The sequence below is a fragment of the Spea bombifrons genome, chromosome 9, assembly GCF_027358695.1.
Source record: "Spea bombifrons isolate aSpeBom1 chromosome 9, aSpeBom1.2.pri, whole genome shotgun sequence".
In the NCBI taxonomy this organism is placed as follows: Eukaryota; Metazoa; Chordata; class Amphibia; order Anura; family Pelobatidae; genus Spea; species Spea bombifrons.
This window is the reverse complement of record NC_071095.1, coordinates 20882396-20895277: the sequence shown is the minus strand read 5'-3', so window position 1 is coordinate 20895277 and position 12882 is coordinate 20882396. Positions and strand designations below refer to the sequence as shown.

General features: G+C 40.8%; 2 protein-coding genes across 2 annotated transcripts; both read right to left on the bottom strand.

Annotated features, from left to right (window-relative positions):
* Positions 1 to 462: 462 nt before the first annotated feature.
* On the bottom strand, positions 463 to 4183 carry LOC128504895 (cathepsin K-like). Its single transcript, XM_053475155.1, has 8 exons — positions 4016 to 4183; positions 3394 to 3541; positions 3123 to 3245; positions 2848 to 2997; positions 2301 to 2519; positions 1809 to 1974; positions 1126 to 1231; positions 463 to 695 (listed from the first exon to the last, which is right to left on the bottom strand). The coding sequence occupies exons 2-8, from the start codon at positions 3517 to 3519 to the stop codon at positions 596 to 598; spliced, it is 990 nt and encodes a 329-aa protein (XP_053331130.1). The 5' UTR covers positions 3520 to 3541; positions 4016 to 4183; the 3' UTR covers positions 463 to 595.
* A 2060-nt stretch (positions 4184 to 6243) lies between these two features.
* On the bottom strand, positions 6244 to 8789 carry LOC128504894 (cathepsin S-like). Its single transcript, XM_053475154.1, has 7 exons — positions 8631 to 8789; positions 8077 to 8199; positions 7778 to 7933; positions 7418 to 7639; positions 7170 to 7335; positions 6859 to 6964; positions 6244 to 6763 (listed from the first exon to the last, which is right to left on the bottom strand). The coding sequence occupies exons 1-7, from the start codon at positions 8760 to 8762 to the stop codon at positions 6664 to 6666; spliced, it is 1005 nt and encodes a 334-aa protein (XP_053331129.1). The 5' UTR covers positions 8763 to 8789; the 3' UTR covers positions 6244 to 6663.
* Positions 8790 to 12882: the final 4093 nt, after the last annotated feature.

Sequence of the window (12882 nt, the reverse complement as noted above, 5' to 3'; positions counted from 1 at the left end):
TAAAGCTGCTAGCTGCTGTTTGGTGGCAAGGATAGCACACACAAGCAGTTTGGGGGCACTTACAAGCTGTCTGGGCATAAAGATGGCACACACAAGCAGTTTGGGGGCACTGACAAACTGTCTGGGCACAAAGATGGCACACACAAGCAGTTTGGGGGCACTGACAAGCTGTCTGGGCACAAAAATGGCACACACAAGCAGTTTGGGGACAAGGATGGCGCAGGCAAGCTGTTTAGTGCCCTGACAAGCTGTTTGGGCAAAGATGACACAGGCAAGACAAGCAAGTTGTTTGGGGTCAAAGATGGCACTGATAAGCTATTTGGGGACAAAGCTGGCAAAGCGTGGGACACGTTTCTTGGTGATGTCGGTGGTTCACTAAGCTCCCACTGTTAGGACATACACATAATGCACAAGAATAAGCAACATTCTGGTTCCGAAAAAGCAGCCAGATTCAGAGGGTAGAAACAGGGACTTTATTTCACGATGACCAAGGGTTACAATGCGTTATAAGACCACCAGCTGGAGACTGAAGAATTCTTTTGCAGACGAGGTTACATCATCCAGAAGGTATAACAGAGATTTTTCAGGATTCTCCTTACATCACCGGGAAGCTGGCAAGGTTGGCGATACCACAGGCGTTCTTCTTTTCTCTTGCCATAAGAATGTAGCCTTTCCTACCCCACTGTTCACCCCAACTAAAAAAAAACATAAACCCCCCCCAAAACAATCTGTTATGATATGTATTTCTAGATGTTCCCAAGGGAGATGCTTCATACTCAAGACATTGAGCTATTCTTTGTTCTACTGAATGTTACGGCTACATTGTTTCCACACATTTAATTTAGAAATATATACCAATAAGACGATTGAGAATATGTTGGTCCACTAAAAGGTATCGCTACCATCTGTATAATCTGTTGTGGTCATTACAGAAAACCTGATGATGAAGCCATGTTGCATACATTGAAAAGAATTGTCAAAATGCATAACATACTAATTATTAATGTGTTTGGTCATCAAATTTCCAGGCAGAGTGCCTATTTTTGCAAAAATGTATTCTTTGAACAAACACACAGTTTATCATGATTTAGATTGTAAGGCAGGACACTTTTAGGAATTTTGTACCTGTTCTTAATGATCCAATGCTTTGTTCCGTTTATATTCCCGTAACCGACAGCCAGTACAGCATGATTGATGCCTTCGGGGTCGCAGTTTCTGTCATAATATACCCCTAAGGAGACAGCATTTTAGGGGTGCGGTTAGCGGTATGGCTAGGGGCGGGGCTTTAACATTACATTGGTTTCTCTACATACTATTGGGGCTTTTAAGGCTGTAAACCCTGTGGTACCCTCATACCCAGCAAACATCCTGGGCACCTAGGAAGGTGGGGGGCACAATGTATTTAGAGGGGTAGAGGTATTTAGGACTGTACCTCCTAAAGTGGGACACTTGGTAAGTATGGTAAGCTTTTTGGTCTCCACTGCAGAAAGAATCCTTTCAAGCCCATTACAGGAACCATAACATTTTTGGAGGTCCACCAGCACATTTTGGAGTCGTGACCTAAAGACTGACCTCTTGCGTCAAGACTGAGAGTCAAGCTGCACACTGTTAATGACAGAGGGGTTTTAAGGAAAGGGCAGAGGGCTATTAATGCCAAGAAGTGGTGAACCTGGTTCCTGGGTATTCCTAGTGGATCCATGAAGTTGGTGGGACGGAGGAAAGAAAATTAAGCAGATAACAGCAACGTCAAGTACCGGTATATAGGCCGAGGATGCACAGTGTCATTCGTTAGCCAACATGTTTTTCACCTTTGCTGTAGAAGTGGAAGGAAGGGAGGCTGGCGTCTATGCCGACCGACACTGGTCCAACCTGTGCCACCGCTCTCTTCAAGGCCCTCTCATTTCCAACCGGGATCTCTTTGAAGCCTTTACAAGTGGCCGCTTTGCCTGTTGGGTTGTACAGACAGCCTTCATCCTACAGGATAGAGATCATTGTTTTATCCAGGAAGCAGGTTATCATGACTCAAAAATTTTTTTTTCCAAGTTGTGTCTGCTTCCAAAGGAACAAAAACTTTGGTGCCTAACGAGCTACCTCTCCATCAGTTTAAGGCTAACCCAATGCAACATTTTCCACTTTTTAGCCACAGAATTTGCCGAGTTCCATTGAAGTAGCTTCTTGGTTTTTGGAGACCTCCGGCAAACAAGACCTTTTTGTTGATCTCTCAGAAAAGACCCCTCATGCAGCCTTATTATTAGTGACTACACCTACAAAAAGTCATAAAGCTCTGTTAATGCGCTCACCTGTCCAATGTAAGGGTATGAAGAATCTGAGTCTATTCCACCATTGTCCCTGACGTAACCAAATGCATTGGTCATATATCCACCCTGGCAGCCGTAGTTATCTGTGTCGCAGTCTACCAAGTTCTGCGGGCTAAGAGAGACCAGGGTACCCGTCTTCTTCTTCAGCTGACCCTCCAGGGCACCCACTGAGCTGAAAGCCCAGCATGACCCACAAGATCCCTATAATGGAAGAACATTTACTGGCAGAAAACCATAATGTGCTCTTGACGTGGGCTACAACCTTATACAATTTCTACACAGCGAGGGTGAAAAGGGCAATCTCTTTACTAAAACAAAGTCGTCAGGAACATTCAAGTGCCTCCTGGTATTATAGTGGTCCATGAACGCACCTTGTCGGATTCTCATGCTTGTTATTAAATTGTTACTAAATCTAGGAAGACAACCCAGAAGGCCAACTACGCAATTTATGGACACTTTTTTTTTTTTTGAGTGGCCAATGGCAAAATTTGTGTAAAGTTAAATATTTATCAGTACTTTCATTATTTACCTGGTTTTGAACTGGGGTGACATAGCCCTTTTTCCTGTAGTCTATGTATTTGGGGATTCGGGATTTCCAGTCTGGAGTATAGGTGTTGTTGGCCGAGCGAGAAGATGGGATTCTTAAGCCGGTCATTTTTTGAACAATTTCTTCACTGGTCTACAAAACAGAGAGGTGGACAGACTTAGCATCCGTACAATGAGAAGGTTTCTTCTCCTAATAGATACAGACTAAGGTTAGGGTCCATGACCCTTAGTATAAGCCATTTAGTATTATTGACTCACCATGTCTCCAAAATGGTTCATGGCCAGGTCATAGGAATGTATCCCTTGGGAAAATTGAACATTATGGGCACGGATCATCTTTAGGTTCTTCTCCCAAACCTGACGTCTCTTGAGCTCATCCAACTGTAAATATTAACCATATGTAGCCACTTTACCTCAGAATACTGGTAAGCGCAACTGCTCCTAGCAGAAGCCTTTCCAGGCTACTTGTGAACGAGATTTTATAAATAAATATTGCAAGGTTTACTAAAAAGTCGATGGGAATAAGTACCTGGCCGTTGTATTGCCTGCTGTGAGCTTTCTTCCATTTCTCCCACTCCGAGTCCAATGTATCATCCAGATAGAAACTCAACCTCACCAGAGGAAGGGCAAGAACCAACAGGTAGAACCCCAGCATCGTACCGGAAGATCAAGGAGGGCTATACACAGGGGGGAAAAATAATACTCTTTTATTCAACCTTCCCGAAAAACTTCAATCAATACATTCACATGTCGGAATAAACCGATATCTAGACCAAAAAGGTCCGGTTGAAAATACGCTAGCTTTCTCCAAAAACATCTTTACTTAAAATGACAGTTTTTTTACTTCACTGTGTTAACAAAAACATAGATTTTTTTCCATTTAAAAAAAAAAAAGTAATAAGCTGAAGAAAATCCATATTGCATTACTGTGATTTCTATATTATTCACTCATTTTTATCTCATATCAGCACATTAAATTATTTATATAGGAAAAACGTATACAATATATATTTTAAAAAATAATAAAATAACAATTTTTGATTCACCGGTAATAGAACTTTTCCCCCATAAATTTAATCGGTGTAATTAATTATAATTTGGCCTATGTAATAAAGGATAGAAAACAGCCAGAGCGTCTTTGTACTCCTCACCTAGGAGATGATGGACGGATTCCTCGCTGTTGAGTATTTAGCGAGGCCTTGGACTCCTTGCGTCTTATACAGTTTCTGATGCGGAAGTCAAAGTGGAAAATATTAATACGAGAGATCAAGTCTTCTGAATCACACGTGGAAAGACTAAAGCTTCCCACAACATTTTTATGTGCTTTTATTTAGGTTATGGAGTATATTGAGCCCTTATCTCGTCTGCATTTGCAAATTAATCTAAAAAATGACCCTTACACTTGCCATGCTTTCATCTAACCATCAGGCTTTTCAATCAGTTTACGCTATTTTTTGTAAATTAGGTTTTTTTGTAAGTATTTTGGGGTAGTCCTTATTTGACGAGAGAAGCAGGTGTAGGTAGGGCTTACCTGGGGCTAATCCGTGACTCGGGTATTTAAAGCGTGCCGGCCCCCGACTAAATACCCAGCCGATGACCAACCGAGATAACGCAAGCGGTACATTCTGATCACTATTACTTATACTTCTTAATACGTGATAAAGAGTATGCTTATTGAGCGAGGAGTTATTCTGATTCCATCTAACAGAGGAAGACCAGAAGAAGAGGGACATCAGGGGCCGGAAGAATAGGGACAGAAAACTGGAAAGAGTCGGGGTGGGCAATTTACAAATGTGCCAAGAAAATGCCCCAAAACAATGACAGTTGCTCACATTTTTATCTGATGACTTCAATCTCCGTTACTGGTTAATGGATGACTTAATGGACTCTAACAGACCCCAAACTTAGAGACCTGTTAAGTCATGGACTCTAATGACTTAACAGGTCTCTAAGTTTGGGGTTCTACTAGTTCATAAGCCAGTTATCTCTACAGGGTTTGTAGGAAAGGCAGCGATCAATTTGCAACCTTTTGTAGGCTGTCCCCCTAATGAACTTGTTTATGGACCTGCCACGACCCTGTAGAACATTGCGTCACTTGGCCAATGACTCCGTAATCACATGTTCTTGGGGAACTTTAAGATGGGGTTGGGATTCATCTTCTACAGAAAACGGCTCCGGTTACACACGGGGATCTGACTGCTTGGGAAATGTTCTGTATAGCATCTGTTTTCCATTGGAAATGAATCATCACATGATCTACAGTCACCAGACCCGATGTCGGATTGAGAAAAATATTTAATAATCATCCTTCCTCAAAAACTCAGACAATACATTTCCAGGAAAGAAAGTGGATATATATATAAATATTTATAAAAAAAATAATATATATATATATATATACAAAATAATATATATTATAATATATACATATATATATATATATAATAAATAATGTATATATATATGTTCAGGAAGTCATTTTGTCAGATGTTTTTCCATGTTTTGATAGCAATATTTGGCATTATTTGTTGAGAAAACAGCATATTTGTTACTTAAGTGTAGAAAAACAATGGTTTAGGGGGCTATTTTTTTACAAGATGTAGATTTGTTAATTGATTTTTGTTTTGTTTTATTTTAGTTTGCGCATTACTTTTTCAAACTTGATTTAGAGATATTACAGTTTATGGTTATGCCAGGTTTTACAGCAGGTGATCCGTGCCTTGTGTGGAAAATCCTGCGTATTTTAGACACCTGCCCACCATAGATGACCCCCCGGGTTCTAATTTAAACCTCATGCTAGGTCAGTGACTCACCTGTATGCACCAGCAAGGCTATATTACAGGAAGGCTTCGCCACAAGTATACTTAAAGTGGAATTATTCGCTTTAATGTGTAGTAAATATATTTGAACGAAACGAGATATAGATTGGTAATTGGTAATATTTTAATATGCAGTAGCAAATGTAGCCACAGCGCGGGGTATAGTCATAACGGAGTAAGAGCATGAATGTATTTAAAACTTTAGCAGGTGTCCTGGCTCCCCCTAGTGGCAAAGAGGGAGAACCGTACACTCCTTGTTAAATGTTTGTATTTATGCATTTCAAAACAAAATATATAAAATATAAAAATTAAAATATATATTATTTGGTAGAAGTACTGAGGCTTTAGGTAGCATTTCATCCACTGCCAGGTGTTTTCTTTGTCCCATTTATGAGCTTGAGAGGAATTCTGTTGACCGAGTGCCAGCGTATTGTGGACGGAGCTGTCCTAGAAACCTTGCGCAGCCTGCGTAGGAGCCTGCAAGGGTCCCTTTCCATTTTCTCATGCGCGGAGGCCTGAATACCAGGCTGAAAACGCTCATTTTAGGGGATTTCTTTTTTTTTTTTTTTTTTTTTTCCGGAGAATTTAGGGGATTTCTTGTGGGAAATTCATTAAAACGTAGGATTGGCCCAAGTTCTTTTTAGCCATTAAATGACCCGTTCAGTCTCTATTTTACAATTTTAGAAGAAAAGTTCAGACCTTAGATCAGTATTTATTGATGCTTAATGGTTTCTGTAATTATCATCTGATTTATTCATTCTTGATCTGAAAATGTCCAGGTATTTCAACTGTAACACATAGAGCGTTCAATTTTAATCTACAAACACCTAACATACATTAAACCTCCATTTTTTTAATGAAATTGTGAAATTTATCTGGAAACATTCACAGGTTAACCGTTTAGAACTACTGGAAATACCAATATCCCATTTCCTACAATCTTTGAAACATAAGAGAAGAATAATTAATAGTGAACACCTTCAGATGGTTGGAATTGAGCCATAGTTTGCTATTCCACAATGGTTGTAGTGGTTTCTGGCAATCTTAATGTATCCTCCTTCCCCAAAATTTGTTCCCCAGCTGGGAAAAAAAGAGAAACACAAAGCCAGCAATCATCCGAGTGTGTCTCCATGGTGGCGGATTTTGTACTCTGCGCATGAATGTATCTTTCTTACCTGTTCTTCACCAACCAGTACTCCACTCCGTTGTCGGCTCCGTATCCAATCACGAGCATGGCATGGTTTGTTTCTGTGTTACTGCACTGTGGGTCATAATATACACCTGGAACCATAAAAGGTATTTTACTAAACACAACATTTCTTGCTAATGTGCATCGTTCTTCGACTTGAAATAAGCAAGAAGTAATAACATTGAGTTGGATAAGGCCTTTAAACGGCCTTACATGAGAGCTTGGTCCTTTGAATCATGAGGTCCATCGCTATTCCTGTTTCAGTGAAGAAGCAGTGGTTGTGTATTAGTTGAATACCTGCTTTATACATGTAGAAGGACCTCCTACTGGCATCTATTGCAACAGACACTGGCCCCTCGGTGCCCACGACAACCTTCAGTGCCTCTTCATTGGCATAGGGTAGTTGTTTGAAACTGGTAATGCCAATGGCTTTGCTGGTTGGGTTATAACGGCAAATGCCATCCTGAAAATAAGAAGGAAAGAGAACTTGATATCGCTCAAAAGATCCTGGAACATGCCCTTCTATCTGTGTAAAATAATATTACCTTTCCTTCAAATGGATAAGTGCTGTCCAGCTCAATTCCATTTTCTTTCATGTATCTGTAGGTGGCTACCAGGAAGCCGCCTTTGCAGCCATTATTGCCATAGTCGTGGGAACAGTCCAGCAGGTTCTGGGCGCTGAGAGAGGCCAGCTTGCTTTTCCTCTGTTTCATCTGACACTCCAGAGCTCCGACACCGCTGAACGCCCAACTACAAGCACAGGAACCCTGTAAGAGAACATCAGATTGAGCAGATCTTTGAGATCAGCCATCAACAACCAGCAGTTAGGTTGATCATTTATTTTTACTGAATTTATGTTATACTGTTCAACATAGTTCTGCATCATAATCTTCGGAAGCACCTACCTGGTCTTTTACATTGGTCACGCAGTTTTGATTCCTCCAATCCATTGACTCTGGTACGCGTTTATTTGCCAGATCCTGTGCCAGTTCAGTTGTGTTGGATATGGACATTTCTGAAGCATTAAAGCCAGTCATTGTGGTAGCCACCTCCTTGTCTGTCTAGGTACAAAGGACAAATGTGACCATTAATATTGTACATTTTTCACATTTTGTCTCTCATGGCCCCCCATCTACTATCTAATACGCTACCACCTCAGGCAATTTCCCAGTGGGTGTTGTGTCACAGGATAAGGTGGGCTCACCATGTCTCCTAGATGGTTCATTCCAACTTCATAGCTGTGAAGTCCCATTGAATACTCGAGATTATGGATCATGATAAACTTCAGGTTCTTCTCCCAGATCATACGTCTGGCAAGATGTGTATCCTGTAAACATAAACATAGTTATTAACCCAACAGATAGACGCTACTGGTATCAGGGCGGACCAATGTAATCACCTGCTACATGGTCATTACACTGACCTGTGGATAAAAAGGCTTGAACAAATACTCAAGAAACAGATACTTCTTCAAAGAAGGAACAGAGGAAACCAGAATTAGCCTTTGAGGAAAGATTGTAGGATACAACATGATAGATTTCAGGTTTGTTGGGAACATGTACTCAGTAGAAGAAAGTCAGTTGGTTGAGTCAACCCTATGCCTCAAAGGAACTTGGACAATCAGATCAACAGTAGCCTGAATGATAGATACTCTCTTATATATATATTTCAAAGAGACATAACATCAATGTGGAGAGGAAAGCGCTGGAAACCCATAAAACTGTGTAGCCACCTTTACAAAAACTTCAAAGCACTTACCTCATTGTCGTAATCTTTGCGATGGGTCTTCACCCATAATTGCCAGTGATAATCAAGGCTGGGATCAGGAATGCCATGCGCAGACACCAGCATGGCGAAGAGTGGAGCGAGACAGATTCCGTAAGAGACCATCGTTCCTCGAAATCCTCTGATCAGATTCTAGAAGTTTAGAGAAGAGTTTGGGTGAAGGAAAACAGTCTGATTCTAGAGCTTTTGAGAAATGTCGTTCTGGTGGTGGGAAATAGCCTGATTTTATAAATGTAAAGAAATTGAGCAATAAAAAATAACATGAAGATCTAGGTTAGAATTGCTCAAGGACAACACATTGATTATGACTAATATTTTAAGATCGTCTGACAAGAGTACAGACTGATCTGACAGACTGCAACATTAACAAACTCACCTGTGCTCAATCAGGGGGATCCTGAAAATAGGGGCAGTTAGGAGTACTTGAAAACCACCTGTTCATTCCTAAAACAGTGTTATGATTGACCTAAAGGAAGCCTTAAAACTTCAACGTACCTCAAGGAAAAGAAAGAATATCCCAGCCAGCAGGCGAAGGAAGAATTAGTGCCGTCCTTAGTGGGTTTGGAGGATTTATAGCAGAATATATGCAAATTAAAGTAAAATGATCCCACCAGCCAATCAGATTATACACGAGCTAGGAGTCCTTCAATGAAGTTACCTTCCTATCTTTGGCTAGGGACCAGATCGATAAAATCCAACAATTCAACAGCACTCGAAATATTTGGAGTTTTAGTTGAAGTACATTTAAAATATGACCAAGGAGCCAACACAAATGAGACAAAAACCGACATGTGCCCATTATTAAGAATACATACAAATATAAAGTCCACGATACAAAGAAAACTTCTTGGACTTTTTAGGTCCGAGTGGAATTTTATTGACACAGGCGTAATACAATATAAAAAGGAAATATACATTTTTTTTAAAAGTTGCGTCAGATGCATAATTAGCCACACAAGGTCAAAAATGGCTGTAAATCTTGAGGTCACCAAACACATTAAAGGCCGACAGTTTAATGCTTCTCTTTTGGTAATCTATAGAACCGTTTTGGAGATATTTAACCTTGTGGAAGCCCAGACACACGTCTCTATGCGGCAGGGCTGATATTACTTATCCGATTACCTGTACGGAAGTTCTCTGCCTTCTCCTCCCAGACCTTTACATCGTACGGGTAAAGTCCACGGAGGTACAGAGACCAAATTTGTTGCCGGAAAGATCAACGTACGCCTTGCTTCTTCCAAAGACATTTCATTAATAACGCAGGATGTCGTGGATAGGGTTTTCGGGGCTATGTATGTGAAGAGGAGAGACAGGCGGCCATACTAGTTTTGCAACATGACAAACAACGCTGGGTGATCTACTCAAGGTTCTTGGTCAAGTGGCAAAGACGGGAAGGGGCACAGAGGAGAAGAGGATGAGGAGAAAAGGTTGGGAAGTTGAAGGTCTAAGAGACGCATTAGGAAAAATTATATACAATTGCTTATGACACAGTACTAGCGTGTGGGCAGGTAGGGGGGGCAATCGATTGTGCCTAGCAGGAGATCTGTGCCCTTGGGGGATTTCTTCATGGGCGAGTTAGGGTGCTGTGAGAATGATTGAGAGAATTAATCTTACTTACACAATGTGCGCACAAAGTAGGAAACTCAAAACAAAATGAGAACGGGTTAAGTGCCAAGTCAAACACCAAGCAAGACATCTTAAATTCAGTTTTGACCCTTGTCCCCATCTCTTGCCAGTCCATCCTTGACTAGGAGGGTCATCGTGAATATAGAGCTGGTTATTGATATCCATGCCAGTTTCACCCAGATAAGAACGTTGGCCAAAGAACAACAATGTGATATGAAGAGTAACTTTTAACCAGAAGTACCTCGTACTTTACAGAGAACTCGGCGATGAGGACACGGGCAGCCTTAACACCAGATTACATCGATGTCACACGCAGTAATCAGTCAGGACACAGACAGCAGCGTCTATACATTATTCCCACATCATTCGGGTCTTCATTAAACTCCAAACGCTTGCAAATTCATCTCAGACACAGCTTTAGCTTTTTAAGTAAATCTTGTAATATCGCAGTCATACAATTTAACCGCATGATTTTCCTGCTCCCGTATTCTTTTTGCTGACTATTTCTTCTTACGGAAGCTGAAAGCCTGCAGTGTTCATTCCAATTAAACAGCAACAGACGTCGAGGCGCATTAATGAACACAGAGACCTTTCCAAGGAGTGAAAGGCCACTTCTGAACCTCTAAGACACTTCACCGTTGGGGCTTGTTGCCCTCGACAGCATTTTTTGGCTGTTCCAACTGTCGGCCCTTCTGTTGACTTATGGACTGTGAAGGAATGCTTGGACACAAAACAACATTCCTAGAATGCCCTTAATGTGTGCATCACGCCAAAAAAAAAATCCCATAAGGATACATCATAACCGAAAAACATCGTTCCCACATATCTCTGAAAACTCGGTCGTCTTCTTTCTTCTCACGACTTAAGGCTTTCTTCAGTAGTTACCAATGCTTAGTCTATCCAACGAATACGGTCAACTACATCTTGAACCCTTCCTCCTCACCTTGTAGATCTCTGGGCCACTGACTTCTCCACATCTCCCTCTCTCCAACCCAACTATCCTCGCCCAGTTCCTTTCCTTCCATCTTGTTACTCTCCAACCCCCTAACAGATTTTAAGCAGGAGTCAGACCCTTTCCTCTTTTCCGCAGTATCTTAATATCACATTTTTACGCTGGGTTCATTTTTACAGTGCTTGATCATGAAAGTGCATGGGGATTGCGTTTGAAGCAAGCGCATGAACAACCCAACACAGCGTGTGTACAGATCGGATTCACAGGTGCGATCTTCTCATTCTTGTACTTTTGCATTACTCACGTACAGATATTTTCATAGACTGTTCTGCCAACTGATTTTGGAAGTAAAACTTTGGACAAATGGAAAATAGACTTTTGCTCCCTGGCATCTTGTTTATAAAAGGAGTCCCCCCCAATGTCCTCAACGTTCATTGTTCATCCATTCTTCATACGGGGCCACCAATTCCAAGTGTGGAAAATGTCTCCTGAAATGCCTCCTTTTAATCCAACCCTCATCAAATTCGCCAAAACCCTAGAATCGCCAGTCTCAGAAGAAACACTTCCCACTTAACGTTGAATGAATTGGAGCTCTTTAGTACATTTTAAAGGTTAAACATTATAATTGCGTGTTATTTAAAACATGCTTTTTTTTGTGCCAGAACGCTTTCCTTTTTCATTCTGCGCCCAATGGCCCACGCATCACATCTGCTTGCCGTTGCTCTTCAGCGTAGAATCCACCGGGTCCATAACAGCTAGGATGACCTCTTAAATATAACACTTTGTGTGCCAATATAGTAATATTATGTACTTGACCCCCCCCCTTACCGTAACTCAAGGAAGTAATAAAAATAAGAATACTGAAACAGGAGCAATTGAAAATTATCATAAAATTATATTATTTCATACTGTATACACATAAAACAATTTGCACAAAAAGAGAGCTGTGAAGTAATTAAAAGGCGTAAAAATACACGGTTTCCGCTTTTCTTTTTTTGTGTTCCGCAGACAAACAAGGTGTCTGGTGGCCAAGCATACAAAATGAGGCTTTGGGATAAGTCCTGTCGCAAGAACAGAAGGAGATCAAGGCCAGGTAACGAGTACAAAGAAAAAAATGGACGAAACGTGATTTCCGGTTAAATATATCGGCAACGAAGAACATTTTTCATGTTACTAACAGAAACATGAACCAAAAAGGGGTTATCGGTTCCTTTAACAACAAAACACATCAGATCCCGCATACAACCCGACCATAAGGGATTCTAAAACCAAGTTCTCCCCCCCGGATATAAAATTGATGATTTGTTTTCTTTTAAAATAATGTGAGCTCCACTTGTAAAATAAGCTTACATTTTCTTTAAACACAATGAATTGTGCAAAATGCTTAAAATATTTAAACAAACAAAAAAAAAAGCACCAATGTAAGAGAAGCCGACACGTTGGGCACAGATAGATGCCACAGTCGCTCTTATTTCAGGGGAAATGCTAAATAAATCTCTTCTGCACGACGTGGTGTGAAGTTTTTGTCTCCCGATGTCTGAATTAATAAAAGATCAGAAAGCTAAGCGTTTACGTTAAAAAGCGCTGAAGGCAAATTCGATTTAAGGAAGGAAAAAAGTTTGCGGAGCGCTCAATAAACTCTATAAA

Coding starts and splice junctions, on each gene's coding strand:
- LOC128504895 (XM_053475155.1), bottom strand. CDS start 3,519: ATGCTGGGGTTCTACCTGTTGGTTCTTGCCCTTCCTCTGGTGAGGTTG. Junction 3,246..3,393: donor GCAGGCAATACAACGGCCAG/GTACTTATTCCC, acceptor TAATATTTACAG/TTGGATGAGCTCAAGAGACG. Junction 1,232..1,808: donor CTTCCACTTCTACAGCAAAG/GTGAAAAACATG, acceptor CTGTCTCCTTAG/GGGTATATTATGACAGAAAC.
- LOC128504894 (XM_053475154.1), bottom strand. CDS start 8,762: ATGGTCTCTTACGGAATCTGTCTCGCTCCACTCTTCGCCATGCTGGTG. Junction 7,640..7,777: donor TGACCAATGTAAAAGACCAG/GTAGGTGCTTCC, acceptor GTTCTCTTACAG/GGTTCCTGTGCTTGTAGTTG. Junction 6,965..7,169: donor CTTCTACATGTATAAAGCAG/GTATTCAACTAA, acceptor TTATGGTTCCAG/GTGTATATTATGACCCACAG.